The sequence below is a fragment of the Salvelinus sp. IW2-2015 genome, linkage group LG26 (genome assembly GCF_002910315.2).
Source record: "Salvelinus sp. IW2-2015 linkage group LG26, ASM291031v2, whole genome shotgun sequence".
Lineage (NCBI taxonomy): Eukaryota > Metazoa > Chordata > Actinopteri > Salmoniformes > Salmonidae > Salvelinus > Salvelinus sp. IW2-2015.
This window is the reverse complement of record NC_036866.1, coordinates 22,098,450-22,116,871: the sequence shown is the minus strand read 5'-3', so window position 1 is coordinate 22,116,871 and position 18,422 is coordinate 22,098,450. Positions and strand designations below refer to the sequence as shown.

Here is an 18,422-nt window from a genome sequence, read left to right as displayed (position 1 = left end):
TCTTTACATATAAAAAATAATATATGTGTGAAATTTGTTTTGATTTGGAATGGACAATTATCATGCACCTGTCTCAAAACAGGGGCAGAGGGAAAAAATACATACACTTAAATAGCGAATGGAGGACGCTTTTCCTGTGGTTTATTTTCACGCCAGCCAGGTAGGCTATTCTCCTGTTGTAAAGATAAACAATGTGATTAATATTAGGAAAGTTGAGAAATAAATATAGTAGGCCTAGTCTATAGAAACCTGATAGGATCCTCCTCTTTTTAGTAGAGGCCATCATTCTGTTTTTTCGCACAATTGCATAGCTATAGAAATGTTGTGCAACATGAGCTCATGGGCTCTCATGAAGTGTTTTTTTTTATCCCCTTTTTCTCCCCAATTTCGTGGTATCCAATTGTTAGTAGTTACTGTCTTGTCTCCTCGCTACATCTCCCGTACGGGCTCGGGAGAGACGAAGGTCGAGAGCCATGCGTCCTCCGAAACACAACCCAACCAAGCCGCACTGCTTCCTAACACAGCGCGTATCCAACCCGGAAGTCAGCCGCACCAATGTGTCGGAGGAAACACCGTACACCTAGCGACCCGGTCAGCGTGCACTGCGCCCGGCCCGCCACAGGAGTTGCTCTCTCAAGAAGTGTTTGATTAGATTTTCGATTACCTTTGCATTGAGTGATTAGAGTGATTAGAGGGACAATAGAGTGCTGAGTACCAGGCAGTTAGCAAGTTTGGTAGGCTACTAATGACCATCAGCACCATCAGAGCCTGGAGAAACTAATTACCGGGACTAAACAGTCACGTGGAAATTGACTGCCTTCGTGACTCGTGACCGCCGGTGTGGCGGTAATAACGTCACCGCAACAGCCCTACTCAATATGATGAAACCTGCAAAAAAGACTCAACATGGAAAGTTTGGAGAATGAAAAATCTAAATACGGTGATAAGTTACCCTGAGACATTAACAAAGACAGCCTCTTATTCAAAATTAATAATGTCAAACGGGGAAATGTCAAACGGGAAATGTTCTGAGTTACAGCGCTGCTATGATAAATCCCTCCTGAACGCATTCAAGCAATGTTCAGAAAGTCCCTTTTGTATCTGATGTTTACATTTATGCCTGCTACAGTATGACTACACCCTACGGGCCCGGCCGTAATTTACGGAAATTCACCAATGGATGAGTCTTGTGTACTGAGTACTGAGGTGAGCATCTTCCTCTGATTCGGCATTACCTGGAAAGTCCACAGGCTTGAATCAATCATGACGGAACATTACATTCTGCCCAAAGCATGTTTAGCTCTGAAGCTTCTCCTTGGAGAGGTAGCCTAGCGGTTAGAGCAGGGGTGTCAAACTCATTCCACGGAGGGCCGAGGGTCTGCAGGTTTTTGTTTTTCCCTTTCAATTAAAACCTAGACAATCAGGTGAGGGGAGTTCCTTAATAATTAGTGACCTTAATGCATCAATCAAGTACAAAGGTGGAGTGAAAACCTGGAGACACTCGGCCCTCTGTGGAATGAGTTTGACACGTGGGTTAAAGCATTGGGCCAGTAACTGAAAGGTTTCTGGTTTGAATACCTGAGCTAACAAGGTGAACAAATCTGTCGATATTCCCTTGAGTAAGGCACTAAACCCAAATTTGCTCCAGGGGCGCCATACTACTATGGCTGACCCTGTACAACAACACATTTCACTGCACCTATCTGGTGTATGTGACAATAAAACACATTTTTTTGTTTTTAAGAATGTTATCTCTTAATGGACCAGGAGGAGAAGGTGTTGAGATAGAGGTGAATTATTCAGAAGACATCTGCATGCAGATTTGTAATGCAACAAAACACACACGGCCAGAAAGTCACCCCACAATCAATATGTCAGAGGACTGTTTACAGTAACAATGACTGGAGTGAAATCATGATAGTACTCAATATAATACTGTAGACAACCCATAACCAGGACCATGCCTGATACTGGGGAGCCCTTGAGGTGAAGTGTGATCTCTACTCTCTTACTTATTGCTCTCATTGCGTGTGAAGCCTGATGGACACTCAGGCATGCACTCCCCTCCGTGGATGACAAAGTGAAAGTCACCGGCCAGGTGCACATGTTCACACAGGTCCATGGTAATGCAGCGCCAGCCCTCAAACTTGTAAGTGTCTTGGGGGCAGTCCTGCACGCAGCGTCCCTCGTGGTAGTAGTGCAGGCAGGCTGCGCAGGCCATGTCGTCGTCCGGCTCCGTACAGCTTCCCAGGCACTGGGCATGGCAACACTCACCACCGTCCGTACATGCCCGCCGCTCACACTTCTTCTCTGGGCACACTGGGCGAAACAGACAGAGAGAAACAGGTTAGTGGGTCAGAGTAAACATTCACTATATTACTGTAGGTCTGGTTGCCCAGGTCAGAGTAAACAGTCACCATATTGCTGTAGGTCTGGATGACAGGGTCAGAGTAAACAGTCACCATAGTCGAGTAAACAGTCACCATAGTCTGAGTAAAACAGTCACCATATTACTGTAGGTATGGATGACAGGCCTGAGTAAAACAGTCACCCGTATTACTGTTAGGTCTGGATGACAGGGTCAGAGTAAACAAGTCACCATATTACTGTAGGTCTGGATGACAGGGTCAGAGTAAACAGTCACCAAGTCTGAGTACAGGTCCATAGTCTGAGTAAACAGTCACCATATACTGTAGGTCTGGATGACAGGGTGAGTAAACAGTCACCATATTACTGTAGGTTCTGGATGACAGGGTCAGAGTAAACAGTCACCTATTACTGTAGGTCTGGTGACAGGGTCAGAGTAAACAGTCACCATATTACTGTAGTTTGATGACAGGGTCAGAGTAAACAGTCACCATATTACTGTAGGTCTGGATGACAGGTCAGAGTAAACAGTCACCATATTACTGTGGTCTGGATGACAGGGTCGAGTAAACAGTCACCATATTACTGGAGTCTGTATGACAGGGTCAGAGTAAACAGTCACCATATTACTGTAGGTCTGGATGACAGGCTGAGTAAACAGTCACCATATTACTGTAGGTCTGGATGACAGGGTCAGAGTAAACAGTCACCTATTACTTAGGTCTGGATGACAGAGTCAGAGTAAACAGTCACCATATTACTGTAGGTCTGGATGACAGGATCAGAGTAAACAGTCACCATAGTCTGAGTAAAAACAGTCACCATATTACTGTAGGTCTGGATGACAGGGCTGAGTAAACAGTCACCATATTACTGTAGGTCTGGATGACAGGGTCAGAGTAAACAGTCACCATATTACTGTAGGTCTGGATGACAGGTCAGAGTAAACAGTCACCATATTACTGTAGGTCTGGATGACAGGTCAGAGAAACAGTCACCATATTACTGTAGGTCTGGATGACAGGGTCAGAGTAAACAGTCACCATATTACTGTAGGTCTGGATGACAGGATCAGAGTAAACAGTCACCATATTACTGTAGGTCTGGATGACAGGTCAGAGTAAACAGTCACCATATTATCTGTAGGTCTGGTTGACAGGGTCAGAGTAAACAGTCACCATATTCTGTAGGTCTGGATGACAGGGTCAGAGTAAACAGTCACCATATTACTGTAGGTCTGGATGACAGGATCAGAGTAAACAGTCACCATATTACTGTAGGTCTGGATGACAGGGATCAGAGTAAACAGTCACCATTATTACTGTAGGTCTGGATGACAGGGTCAGAGTAAACAGTCACCATATTTCTGTAGGTCTGGTTGACAGGGTCAGAGTAAACAGTCACCATATTACTTTAGGTCTGGATGACAGGTCAGAGTAAACAGTCACCCATATTACTTAGGTCTGGATGACAGGATCAGAGTAAACAGTACCATATTACTGTAGGCTGGATACAGGTCAGAGTAAACAGTCACCATATTACTGTAGGTCTGGTTGACAGGGTCAGAGAGGAAACACACTAATGGAGCTAACAGATAAAGCACAGATCACTCTAATTAGCTTATATACAGTGTCAAATTGCAATTAATTCAAAGGTTTTTAAACTGGAATACATTTATGAGCTTCTTCCCCTGGAGAGGAAAAACGGTTAAATGGGTTAACTATTATTAGACCTATATCAAGTTCTGAGGACAGGAGTGAGGATGGGTGGCATGATGAGACTCTGATTAAGCTGGACGGTGTGTGTGTGAGCATGCCTAGCCTGTACTGTGCTAGTTGGAGGTCGAGGAGAGGCAGGCTTTAGGATTAGTGTGCTGTAAAATTGTAATCGCTGAGCAGAGCTGGGGAGCTGGAGAACGCTCTCAGAGAGGAAGTGGTGTGCCGTCAGGGCATCGAATGTTTGCGCAGGGCCCCATGCTGCTCTATGCCAGCCTTGTTAGTAAACTGCAGAGCTGGCCCCACTACAGATAAATATTATTGCTGTTTGGGACTATTAAGGGAATTCGAGGGAGGGGAAAGAGAAAGGGGGAAGAAGTAAAGCAGTTGTATCGCCAGTAGATGGATTGCCGTTGACTCCAGGAGCAGAGGAGGGCTCCAATCAGACTGAGCTTCTCTGATACTACATCTACATGGCAGTGGACCAGGTCCCACTGACAAGAACCTACTGATGGACAGTGCACCCTTACCAGATTACAATGCATCCCTTTATTCAAGTGTATATTTTATTAAAGCAGCTACCACCCAAGACATGAGCAAAAAACTGCAGCAAAGAAAACCCCTCAGCTAATAGATCATTTTCAGTCAATTGCTTGAGAAACAAAATTTCATTGGTTTACCAATACTGTGCCAAAAACGGGACAAAAATMACGTCACTTACAGAAATCAGAACTCCTAGAGTAGCTTCCAAGACATATGAACTTCCTTCAAGACCGTGAGAAAATCAACAGTAAAACAATTATGTGGAGAACACTGGCATGTTTCAAATTAAGATTTTAGCTTCACGAATAACAATTGTCAGTGTTTACTGAGGATAGCAAAGGGACTAAACCACACAGAAATGTGGAATCAATAACACCAGCATTACATTCTGGTTGAGAAATGCACTGACTTTGGTTACAATGGTGGGAAAGACAGGCTTCAAACATTTAATTTGGAGTTGATGCCCTATGAACTCTATAAGCACAAGACTATACATTTAATCAGCTCTGACTATCCGCCCAGGTATTAAGCCTATGCTGTTAGATGTTTAGACCTAAGTGGTATTAACCCATAGTTATTATGTGTATTATAATCCTTATGTATTATTTGGTGATGTTGTCCCAGGCAGGGGAAGAGGAGGTGAGGTGATTCTGTCTAGTGAGGAAACTCAGTAGTTATTTATAATGTATCAAGGGCCACCTGAGTTTGGACAGGAAAGGGAAAATTACTTTATCAGGGGCCCCAGGTATGCATGAGGGAAGGTGAGGCAGCATGTCCCCATGGTAAATGAATGACAGGAGCTCTAATCTGGAGGCCAAGGGAAGTCTACTACACAGAGACAGGCCTGGGTGTGGGCCCAAGTGAATGGATGTGGAGGAGCTCTTGGTGACTTAGTGCTTTTTACAAATGATTATCCCCTGTCTGAAGAGGATCTAACTCCAACTGAGAAGGCCACCGAGCGACACGATGACACTCCTGGTTCCTAGGCAACGGCCTCTTGGTGCCGAGCCCTGCAGGATTGGGGGGGGGGGGGCACAACCACACACACACATGACACGTCTCCATCATTCTGTCTGTTCATTAGCCTCTGCACTAATAAGGTAATCCACCCATTGTGTGTTTATTGGGGTAATTAATCTACATACTGACATATAGAATGATTATTGTATCAGGTCAGAGGAGGCTGGTGGGAGGACCTATAGGAGGATGGGCTCATTGTAATGGCTGGAATGGAATCAACGGAATGGTATCAAACACATCAAACATATGGAAACCACATTTGACTCCATTCCATGGATTCCATTCCAGCCATTACAATGAGCCCATCCTCCTATAGCTCCTCCCACCAACCTCCTCCATATTAGGTGTATACTGGGTGTGGTGCAGAGAGAGAACTAGAAAAAGAAAGAGAGAGAGAGTGTGTGTATAGTAGGAGTGTTTCTTCGAGACGTGTGTTTGCTTGTGTAAGATGTGTCTAGTGTCAGAAGATCAGCGGTGCTTTATGAACCAGGGGAGAGAGGGAGTGGGGCTGCTAAACTAATCTAAACATGAATATTTCATGCTGCTTTAGCAAACATCTGTGTAAGTGAAGAAGAATGTGACAATGCACTACAGCAATGTTGCAAAGCAAACACATCATACTCCCACAGTACCAACTAGCCTAGAGCTTCTCTTCTTCACAAGGGAGGAGACTCATCATTCCCACTCTTAACCATTTCTCAAATAGTTGAGATTCTTTCTCACATTTGGTCAAATCACAAGCTGAACATACAAGAGGTGAAATTAGTCATCAAACATTCCATTAGAGTTTTGTAACCAACAGAAAAATGCAAGTTATTTTCAATTGAAAAAATAAAATAAAAATCAGCTATTTGGTCAAAAGAACACAGACATGATCCTTCTTAATTCTGCTGATATCTTTAGCCAAGACTCACTAGCCAAGACTCACTCTATTTATTGCCATCCATTATTACTAATCCGCTCATCACCTTTAACACAGGATTGATTGAAAACCTTTTCTAAACCATAAGACAGGATTGGTGTGTTGGAATGAGTATGGGTGGTAAATGAGAACTGCACTTCCTTAAATAGCCATATGGCCCTTTTATGAGCTATATATAGATGGACAGTTCCTTGTTCCAATTCCAACTCTCTAACCAAGGCTCTAGCTCAATGCTCCATAAATACCTAGCCATTCTTGACCTAGCCCATGAAGGCAAAAGCATTAATTTAACTAGCCTATCCAATACCAACACATACTAGGCATTGATCTAGAAGTTGAATCCCATGATGAAGGTGAGCAGAGAGAGAAAAGCAGAGAGAGAGAAAAGCAGAGAGGGAGAAAAAAACTGGAAGCCATTCATTTTTTGGAATTCCACCAAAAGGGGGCAGCCCAGACAAGCTCAAAGGGGCCTCGTTAGGAGAGGTTCCGCATCATTTGAACAGATCCCTCAATGAAGAGAAATTCCAAACATGTATACCTTTGCTGGGAAGAAGAGGGGGTAGCTGCTGCCTCACAATCCATATAAGTCAAGCCAATTTCACTGTGTGACCAAACAAAATGTGGTATCAAGAATACAATCCTATATTTATAAACGCTCCAAGTGCAGCCAGCCTATTTCCACGCTGCTCTGCTCTACACACAGCTATGCATGGCATCGTGGGTTTCCACTGTTTCAGAGGAAAGGGAAGGGACCACCAGATTATCAAACAAGAAATGCACGACTGATCAGAGAGTATGTCCCATCAGTTTAGTTAGTTAGGCCCAATAGTCCTTATCAGGAAGTAATGGTCTATATTGCACAGTATTGTATCTATAGGCAATTTATGGATATCAATGAATTGAGGATAAAATCTAAATAGATACAGTGTAAATAGTGCACTTACTGTTATCTTTAAATTAGTAACTCAAGAGTTGATTATGATACTGGAATAATCAATGCCAAACACAGGGCTCCGATAAGATTGTATGGCCCCATTAAGAAAGCTAAGATAGCGGTATGTTGTGGTTGTGCCCAGTCATGTGTGACTGTCAGTAGAGGAGAGAGGCTTCGTACAGCTGACAACACACTCTTGCTGCAGAGATCCAGAGGGTTGGGGAGTGGGTGTAGGGGTTATGTACCACACTCTCATTTCTGCACAATCTCTCCCTCCTAGAGAAAACTGACAGGTCAGACGCCATAGACACTGCAGCTGCCCAGCCTGCCCCTGCTGCACGCAGCAAAATTACTGCAATGTAAGGAGCGGCACGGTCCATCTCCTCTGTAGTAAACAACACAATGAACACAGAGATAGCGACAGAGTCGGCTCCCCACAGAGACATCCACACATTCCTGTACCCTCAATAAACAGAGAATGAACGAAGAGCTACAGTCACAACAGTGCTGTAACAGACTGGAAAACCTACATGCTGTTTAAAAGCCCATTGACCCACTTGGATGTTTTTCCTGTGACATGTTGTTTGCCTGTGGTCTGAAGTCAGTGGAGTAAACAAAGAATATCTATCAGCTCAGTAATCAAGGAGTAGAATGTAAATCCCTTTGTCCTCTTCACCAACATACAATAACACACTTCAGGAGACTATGAAGAAATATGAAAGCTTGTTATGACTTGACTCAAATACTGTATATCATAAATCCTGGATATGTTGTAGTGGGCTATGGATGTAGCAGAAGGATTAGAATGCTTGTTTTGCTGCAGGAATGCGACTGCAGGGCCAGGATGCCGATAAGTGATCTGAGACAAACGGAGGTTTGCTGACACGCAGCATCTGCATCAGAGAGAGAGCGTCAGATCCTTGCATCGAGAGGGCTCGCCTTGCTTGGCTGGCGGGGGACATGCGATGGGGAGCTGTTGTGAATCTGCGATCTTGGGTTTAGTAGCCTATGGGAACATCATGTGTGTCCCCCGCCCGCCCGCCCGCCCCCCTCCCCTCTCTCTCTCTCACCCTGTCTGTCTGTCTGTCACAATATGCTCTGCTCCGTTCTGATCTGATAAGGAGAGGTTTCAATTGATACCTGTTTTTCTCATTCCCACATGACACTTCGTTGATCGGGAGAACAACATTTCTCCGTTTGACATTTATAATCCTAATATTTTATCACAGAATTTCAGTTTTTCTTGAAAGACTGATCCTTGCAGAGAGCATTATGCACCAATCCTCCTCTGGGTTATTTGAATGCGTGGCATGTCGCTCTAGCCAAGGTGCTTGCGTCGGCTACTACAGTGTTTACATCTGGGGAGACTAGTGACGCATTTGCAGCCCGCACGCAACGATGCTGCAGTGGAATAGTAGCCTATTCTATGTGCATACCTCTACTGCTGTATTTGCTTACTCACAAAGTCATAAGGTGAAGGTAAAATAATCGAACTGGATACAGATTCAAAGGAATGTAATTTAAAGCCATGAAGATGGCAAAATGTGAGGTGATCATATATCTTTTAGATTTTTATTTCAACTGATCTATGCTTTTCAAGGCCAATTTAGATTACCTCTAGAAACAGAAATAAAAAATACTTAAAAATATATATATACTGTAGTAATAACAAAAATAACTGTTATTATTATACACATTGGATTATTATTAGTATTAGTATAAGTATTATTTTACATATTTTTCTAATCATAAATATCCAATTTGCCAGTGTCATGAATAGGATGTAGGACAGACTGTTTGGAAATCATTCATTATTAACGGGGGAGGAGTTAGAGGGGTGTAACTGGGAGAGATTTCTTGTGGACCAATAGCAGGCTTGCATGGGCGGTTCTGGATGATTGACATGTTATTGAGTCTGGAGTAGAGATGGTAAACAAGTCCTCTCTGGTGAGGGGAGTGGGAGGGGGAGCTGTAACCATGGTGATTAAACATGCCCTTTTCAGCATGCAGTGTCTTTATACCTTCAGGAAAAGCCTGAAAATATGTTGTTTGATACGATACAATACAATATTACTCTCCTAAACCCAATAGGCCAGTCCTCTTTGTTGTAGAGGATGTTGTTTTGCTTTCGCTGGAACAAAACCAAGATCTTTGTATTTCATCTGACCTGGAAACAAACCTACATCTGTGGCAAATCAAATGTACCATATGTTCGATCAGATTGGTTATCTCCTTCCTTGCCCTATTAACATAGATTAATTAATGGTTCAAGTAATCTGCACAAGCATCTATTTATTGCATTTTCCAGCCTGCACACCAAGGCCATCTATGAAGGTTGAAAATAGTGAGCTCAATGCTGGCCCCAGCAGTCAGGTACTGTAGCCCCTCATTTTGTATACAGTCAAACCTCTGCGTCTCAGATTACCAGCAGAGCCAAGAGCAGGAGCAGCAGTCTGCATCCGTCTGGCTGTGTAGCTCCCCCCGACCCCCAGCTCCCTGGTCTCCATCAGGCCACATCCTCATCCGCCAACCCGATTCTCCCCTGGAGCCCCCAGCGGATCACTCTAGACACTTGTTTAAACCACATCAGCACAGAGAGCCAGGGAGAGGATGCTTCCTACACTAGCACAGCCGAAAGACAAACCGCACCACCAATCCAATACTACTGTTGCTGTTATATTATTTSATTTATTTAACCTTTATTTAACCTATTACAGCAAAGAGTTTTCAAGGACTATTTTAAATGGGACAATTTAATCAGATGTCTTGTACACTTAGAGACACAACATCCCCTGCACGTTTATGGAGTTACTGTACATGTTTAGCATTAACATTTATTTTTCATGGTCAAACTCTGTAGAATCTACAATCATTCCAGATCTATTTTTCTCATGCAGACAGCTGCCTTAGGTAAGCCCGAAACATTTATCTTCAGTGTTTTGCACAAATAGGTGTACGTGAACTCATTCCTCCCAGCCCAGTGTGTTTGGGTCTCTTCCACTCCCATGCACACTAAACACCAGCACTGTGTTTTCACTGAGGTATGTGCTGGTCTGTGTGTTCAGGCATGCATGGCATTTCCCATCACCCGCGTTCAGTCACAACAACACACACCCTCCCTTCCACCCTCAGGCCTCAACCCACTGCAGCTGCTGTTGTTATTGATGTTGTTGTTGTGATGTTCATATGTACTTACACATATGCACTACATTATTATATAGAAATCTGTTTTCCAATCAGAGATGAGTGTGAGACACCATTTAGTGGAGAGCAGGCATATTGAGGCCTATTCTCCAGCAGGAAGTAAGCAGTAATGAGTAAGGAGCCACAAACACGGTCTTCTGTTATAAAAAATTGGAAATATTGTTGTTGTACTTTTTTTCAGGATTTCTGTAATATCAAAATGCTTTTAAGAATCAGGGAGTGGACACACATCTCATATTTATCAACTATCAGTACTGAGTGTTACACAAGTACAGTATATACAGGGAGTTTTTCTGGTCATAATCGACAGATAGTGAAAAAATCGAATATCTTTGACCCGGAACCTTCCTGGATCTTAAATGTGTTGTCTAATCATAGTGGTTGTGTGAGGTCATGGTCTTCACAGATGAAACAGCCCAGTCTCCCTGCCCAGTCTCCCATCCCAGTCTCCCAGCCCAGTCTTCCAGCCCAGTCTCCCGCTGGCCGCAGTTCTCCCTGCCGCAGTCTTCCAGCCCAGTCTCCCAGGCCCAGTCTCCAGCCCAGTCCTCCCTGCCCAGTCTCGCCAGCCCAGTCTCTCCTGCCCAGTCTTCCATCCCAGTCTCCCTGCCCAGTCTCCCAGCCCAGTCTCCCAAGCCCAGTCTCCCTGCCCAGTCTCCCAGCCCAGTCCTTCCAGCCCAGTCTCCCTGCCCAGTCTCCCAGCCCAGTCTCCCAGCCAATCTCCCTGCCAGTCTCCACAGGCCCAGTCTCCCTGCCCAGTCTCCCAGCCCGTCCCCCAGTCTCCCAGCCCAGTCTCCCAGCCCAGTTCGCCAGCGCCCAGTCTCTGCCCAGTTCTCCGCCCAGTCTCCCCTGCCCAGTCTCCCAGCCCAGTCTCCCTGCCAGTCTCCACGCCCAGTTCCTCCCTGCCGCAGTCTCCAGCCGCAGTCTCCCAGCCCAGTCTCCCAGCCCAGTCTCCCTGCCCAGTCTCCCAGCCCAGTCTCCTCGCAGCCCAGTCTCCCAGCCCAGTCTCCCAGCCCAGTCTCCCAGCGCAGTCCTCTCAGCCCAGTCTCTTATCCAGTCTCCCAGCCCGTCTCTCAGCCCAGTCCTGCTAGGCCCAGTCTCCCAGCCCAGTCTCTGCAGCGCCAGTCTCCACCAGCCCAGTCTCTTCATGCCCAGTTCCTCCAGCCGCAGTCTCCTCAGCCCAGTCTCTCGAGCCCAGTCTCCCAGCCCAGTCTCTGCCCAGTCTCCCAGCCCAGTCTCCTAGCCCAGTCTCTCAGCCCAGTCTCTATCCCAGTCCTCCCAGTCCCAGTCCCCTCTCCAGCCGGCGCAGTCTCCCCCCAGCCCAGTCAGTCTCTTATCTCCAGTCTCCCAGCCCAGTCCTCCAGCCCAGTCTCGCTAGCCCAGTCTTTATCCCAGTCTTCCCCAGCCCCAGCCAGTCTCCGCCAGCGCAGTCCTCTCAGCACCAGTCTCGCCAGCCAAGTCTTCTGCGAGCCTAGTTTTACCCTCCAGCGACCAGTCTCCCAGGCCCAGTTCCTCCAGCCCAGTCCCTCTCTATCTCCCAGTCTCCTGCCAGTCTCCAGCCCAGTCTCCCCAGCCAGAGTCTCTCAGACCCAGTCTTCCAGTCTCAGCCTAGTCTCCCAGCCAGTCCTCCCAGGCTCCAGTCTCGCCCGGCCCAGTCTCCGAGCCCAGTCTCCTGCCAGCCCAGCCAGTCTTCCGGCAGTCTTCCGCCCAGTCTCCCAGCCCAGTCTCCAGCCCAGTCTGCCATGCGCCAGTCTCCCAGCCCAGTCTCCCTGCCCAGTCTCCCAGCCCAGTCTCCCTGCCCAGTCTTCCAGCCCAGTCTCCCAGCCCAGTCTCCCAGCCCAGTCTCTCAGCTCATCCCCAGATACACACAGACACACAGAGGATGCATCTGGATCTTATTTTTAGGCCAAACAGTGGCTTCAGCAGTCTCCCTTATTAATTCAGAAAACTCTCCAAGTTCATCTAAGGAGTCCTCACGGTGGTTCTGGCTGTCTTGAATTGGCGTGTTTGTGAAAAACAGTTTGTGTTCGCTGGCATGGAACACTCTCCTTTTGGTCTTGTTGTCTCGTCTGTCATCTCCCAGTGTGACTAACATGCCCACTATGACATTGCTAAAATTCACAACAGTACAACATTTGATCTCCACTCTGCTCCACTGTAGACCACTTTTAAATCAAGGAGTTTTATTGAGATGCCTGTTTTGTGAACTTCCTTTCTAGACAGCCAGCAAAGTGTATCATGAAATAAACTATGGGAATATAGTGCATACTGCATTTCTGTGGTAAACCCATTCACAAAAGAATGTAAAGCCATGTTAAGACTGTCAGCAGGAGCAAATCAAATTACTGTCCGTTTTTTTTCTGGTCAGGCATGATGATGATGACATTATTGGTAGAACAAAAACATGGGAAGCATTCCGGCACTCAAGGTTTTATCTGGCAGGGCAAAAGCAGCCATGCCTTCTCCATGGCTTAAACCCACATTAGTATGGGAAAAGGCAAACTCTGAGAGAAACCAGGCTTTTTTTCACAGATTCAGAGGTGTTTCCTCTCACTGTAAGTGGCTTCTAAAAATACCTGAGTTCCCAGATCTGCTTCATTAAATGCACTGTGTTTCCTGGCAGCCCTGAGTTGGCTGGCTGTCTGGCTGGCTAGTTGGCTGGCTGGCTGGCTTACTAGCTGGCTGGCTGGCTAGTTAGCTGGCTGACTGACTGGCAGATTGGCTGGCTGACTGGTTGGGGGTAGAACCACCAGCCACAGCCTCCCTCCAGATATGCCAGCAGTGAAGAGTCCAACCATCACACCTCTAAGCGCTACAGCCACACACTATGTACTTGTACTATTTCCCCATTTCCAAAAGAGAAAAAACAACTAAGCCCATGATTTCTGGCCACGGGTCTGCATGTTCACCTAAGACATGCCCCATACTTCTACTCGGCACATTCTATAGCATATCCCATATTTTATTCAGTTGTATAAGACTCCAGTCACAACAATATCACTACACGTGGCCTTTGTCCCCTACTACACGACTTGTTTTGACTGAAGGAGGGATGAGTGACGCACTTCAGTGTGGCTCTGCACCTCCCTGTCCCCAGACTGCAGGAGTCAGAGACTAGGAGCATTATAGGGGAACATTACATCACAACAAAASCTAATACTAAAACAGGCCAACACCTTGGCTGCAAACCGGTCCTTTTTTCATTAACTGGATTATTACACTGCCTGTAAGTACGCTGTCTGCACGGAACAGAGTCCACAAGCACAGAGCCAATCAGAGCCTCTGGATTGTGGTGGTTCTGATGCTGCCAAGCCCTATTTTTGTGGATAGCCATCTGCAGCTTTGCGGCAGGCTTCAGTACGATTGGCACACAGCACACACACTTCATCCTGGCACTACGGCCTGCACACACTCTCTCTGCTGGCACAACATCTGGATTTAAAACGACACATCTGTATTTTACATTTACTTCAAGGAGGCCCTAATCCTGATTAAGCATACAAACATATACCCTCATTTAAAAAGTGCATGAAGCTGTGTTCATATTAGGGCTCTCCCCGACTAAAAGAAATCTTGGTCCCTCTAGTCATTTGTGTCTTAATTTTTTCATCAAACAGTGCGCTTAAAGCATCAGACTAGCTCAGTGCATATACTGTAGTTGATTTGATTATAACACATAGGATGTGTTTATATATGGAAAATACACATTTAAAAAATCTATCGATTAGTTGAAAGAATAGTCTTGGTCCCAAAAAAAGTCAACGTGTATTTTTCCATGTGTTTTAATCACATCAACTACAGTATATACACTGAGCTTGTCTGATCCTTTAAGTGCACTGTTTGATGAAAAAAATTAAGAAACACAAATGACTAGAGGGAGTCTGCTGCAGTGATCACCACAGAAGATCAACAGTTTATCACGCTGTACGCGTTGTTGAAGCTGCAGCGTAATTATAGCCATTTCTTTTTTGTGGTATCCAATTGGTAGTAGTTACAGTCTTGTCTCATCGCTGCAACTCCCGTACAGAGAGGTGAAGGTCAAGAGCCATGCGTCCTCCGAAACACAACCCAACCTAGCCACACTGCTTCTTGACACAATGCACATCCAACCCGGAAGCCAGCCGCACCAATGTGTCGGAGGAAACACCGTACACCTGGCGACCTGGTCAGCATGCACTGCACCCAGCCCACCACAGGAGTCACTAGTGCGCGATGAGACAAGGATATCTCTGCCGACTAAACCCTCCCTAACCCGGACGACGCTGGACCGACTGTGCGTCACCCCATGGACCTCCCAGTCGCGGCCGGCTGCGACAGAGCCTGGGCTCGAACCCAGAATCTCTGGTGGCACAGCTAGCACTGCGATGCAGACCACTGCGCCACCCGGGAGGCCGATATTATAGCCATTTCTGACTGAAAAGTTCTGTTACCGAAATCCCTAATTTGTTTAGGAAAAACATTCCTTATTCCCTCAACCCTTGCTCTCTTTATGTGTGACCAATAGGGCCTGACCTATCGCATATAATAATCACATCAATAAATTGGTTATAACAAATTCTGAACACAGCAACACGTGACAGCAAAATGGATGTCGAAACGGGGGAATGTTTAKTGGTTGCTCAGGAGGTAAAGGGGAAGTCAGATGTGTGGGATACATTTGACTAGTTGTGGAAAATACTGGAGATCAAGAAAAATAAGATAAGGAGCAAGAGCTGCGTGCATATTTGTGCCAAACAGCTGCTGTTAGATTACAATTTTTTTTTCAGACCGTTTGGAATAATGTAAACACTAAATAAATTATAAGCATACCAGAAAGTCTGTTGTAACATTTGAGTTTTTTTGTAAAGCCTACATTATAGCAAAGACTAAAAACACAAAAATTTGTACTATTTATTTATTGTTTACGCTAATTATTCAAGTTTCACTTTGTTATTTTATTTTAAAACTAAAATCCTTGATAGCATTTCAAATCATGAATGACTCGTATGCTGTGTGATGACTTAAACGAATTGAATGATTTATTTATACAGTAGCCTATATAAGTATTGAAATATAGGCCTAAGTAAGTTACGGTATTAAGACTAAACAGGATGCACTCTTTTTTGGACAATTTGGAACAGTTTGTGAATGTTGTGGTTGCATGAGGCTCGGTGCTCAAGGAATCAGTAAGCTATTAAAAAAACACTCAAACAGGCAACAGAAGCAGGATCTGTCTTATTTCTGTAGATATATATGGATGATTTATAAAGCCAGGCACATTTAACAGTTAGGATATTGATTATAGACATAATTAAGTTGGGGTTTCCTCTCTCCTCACTTTTCTTAGACAATTAAGGAAAAGGCTGTTTTGTCGTCTCCTAACTCAGCTGCTGCCTCCGCCGCATTGCTGGTTAACTTTGCTATTATGCACATGGTCAAGGAAAAGGTGCTAATTCAACAGTGCACTGATGTGTTTCAGAACCGTGGACAGCAACTGCTATCCGATGCGGGAGAAAGCGCATTTGTTATCAAATAATATAATTTTTACCTAKATTGTATATGGTTAAATTACTGTAATATAGCCATATACAATTTCAGTAGCACATGTCTTAGAGTGATGGACTGTGCAATCCCCACAGCCTCCACAATGGATCAGTCCACTCAGACAGGTGTGACTCAGACAGGTCTTGTACACCATGACATTTATTTTCTTTTTTTTGCTACTACTCAACTAAAGAAATCTGAGTCGACTAACAGCCTATCGACCAATGTCACGATCGTCGTAACTTTGAAGAGAGGACCAAGGCGCAGCGTGATAGAAAGACATCTTCTTTATTAGAAAGACGAAACACGAACAAAAACAACCGTGAAGCTATTCAAACAAAATAGTGCTGACACTAAACACTACACATAGACAATTACCCACAATAGCCTAATGCCTATGGCTGCCTTAAATYTGGCTCCCAATCAGAGACAATGAATGACAGCTGTCTCTGATTGAGAACCATTCAGGCAACCATAGACTTACCTAGACACCTACACTCAACACAAACCCATACACTCTACCAAAACCCCCTATACCATACAACCACCKAAGACGAGACAAATACACACAAACATCCCCCCTGTCACACCCTGACCTAACCAAAATATTACAGAAAACAAAGATAACTAAGGCCAGGGCGTGACAACCAAATAATCGACCAGTCGACTAAATGGGGTCAGCTCTAGCTCATATTCACTCTTCCTCATTTGGATAAAATGGGAGTGCTTTACCTAAACTGATAAGGTCATTAGTGAATTGCTAATCAGACAGCTGATGGATATAAAATCCTAAAATTGTGTGTACTTGTTTTTCTACTTCACCAGGACCCCGGTGTCCTAACAATTCATTCGAATATCCTGTCAAGGTAGGAAAACAAAAACTTTTTTAGAAAAGTCTGGACTTTTTTATGTCCAAATTTGTTCAAATGCTATTTTGTAAGCTTAAGGGTTAGGTTGAGGATTTGGGGGTAAAGGTTAAGGTTAGGTTAAAGGTAGGGATATGTTTAGGAAAAATATCATTTTTAATGGTCAAACATTTTTACTCCCCAAAAAGTACAGAAATGTCATGAAAATAAAGCTGTGTGTGTGTTATAACCCAGATGACAGTACTGTTTTATTGAGCCACTCTTTAACATAGGTTGTCAGGGGCGATACGTGTGACTGCACAGTCTAGGTTGCACAGTCCCTCAGACTCTCTGCAGTCTCTTCTCTTTCCTCTCTCTCTCCCTCTCTCCCTTCTCTCCCTCCCACTTTKTTTTTACTCCCTCTCTCTCGTACGAGCGTGYCCAGGCAGCTGGCACACCCAGACCAGCCTGTGGCGAGAGACATTTTGTTTTGCTGCCCATTTCACTGGCTTTCTTGGTTTCATTTTGTTATGGGGATGCCAGTATGCATCTGCCACCTCTCCGGCTGGCATTCCGATCTTCAAGAGAACGCTGGTGGCCACTTAAGATCTGACATCTGGCAGGGAGCCCTGTTTTCCCAGTGTCATTTCATGTTCATATTGTGTTTCTCAGGGACTTATATAGGGGAGGTGTGTGGCTGTTTTTCTTTTAATAAGGACAAGCCTAGGGTCAACAAGTGCAGTTGTGTCTGGTCTTGACATCTGTTCAGATCGGGCAGAAAGACTATTCCAGCAGTCTGCCCAACTTCACTGAGGACTTTGTTTGGGTTTTAGGCCTTAAGTGTAATGGCATGCTAAGGTTCTACGCAGCCTGACTGTATCAATAGGTAGGACATGATAACATAGACCAAGTATCCAACACAAAGTACCATTAGCTTCATTTCACATGAAAGAGACGTAGCCTATGGTCTTTRACATCACAGGAATATCAAGGGTTCAATGCTTGTTTTGCCCATTTCATACCTGCCTATCTATATTAAACCCCAGGGCTCACTGGCCGTTCATGGACACTTGAACAAACATACAGAGCAGAAAAAGTCTTTAATACTCAATTATTGCCATGTTAACACACTGATAACATTATAGAGGTGTAATCATATTAGAAGATATACTCCTTTTGTATAGGTTACACGGGAAAGATTTAAGAGTAGTATAGCCTCCCCTGTTTTCAATTTGATCATGTTGTATCAAAGGGGCACATCAGAATACAAACTGTACAGACGAGATATTAGCACTCTTCTTCTTTATGCTCCTTTGTTAAAGAGGACAATAAAAACAGCCGGTATGGGTTAC

General features: G+C 44.8%; 1 protein-coding gene across 2 annotated transcripts in view; it reads right to left on the bottom strand.

Annotated features, from left to right (window-relative positions):
• LOC111952526 (insulin-like growth factor 1 receptor) overlaps positions 1-18,422 on the bottom strand; it is a 181,854-nt gene that overhangs the window by 60,417 nt on the left and 103,015 nt on the right. For both annotated transcript variants that reach the window (XM_023971304.2, XM_070435203.1), the window contains exon 3: positions 2,013-2,319. In XM_023971304.2, coding sequence (XP_023827072.1) covers positions 2,013-2,319 — 307 coding nt within the window. The remainder of the gene's footprint in view (positions 1-2,012; positions 2,320-18,422) is intronic.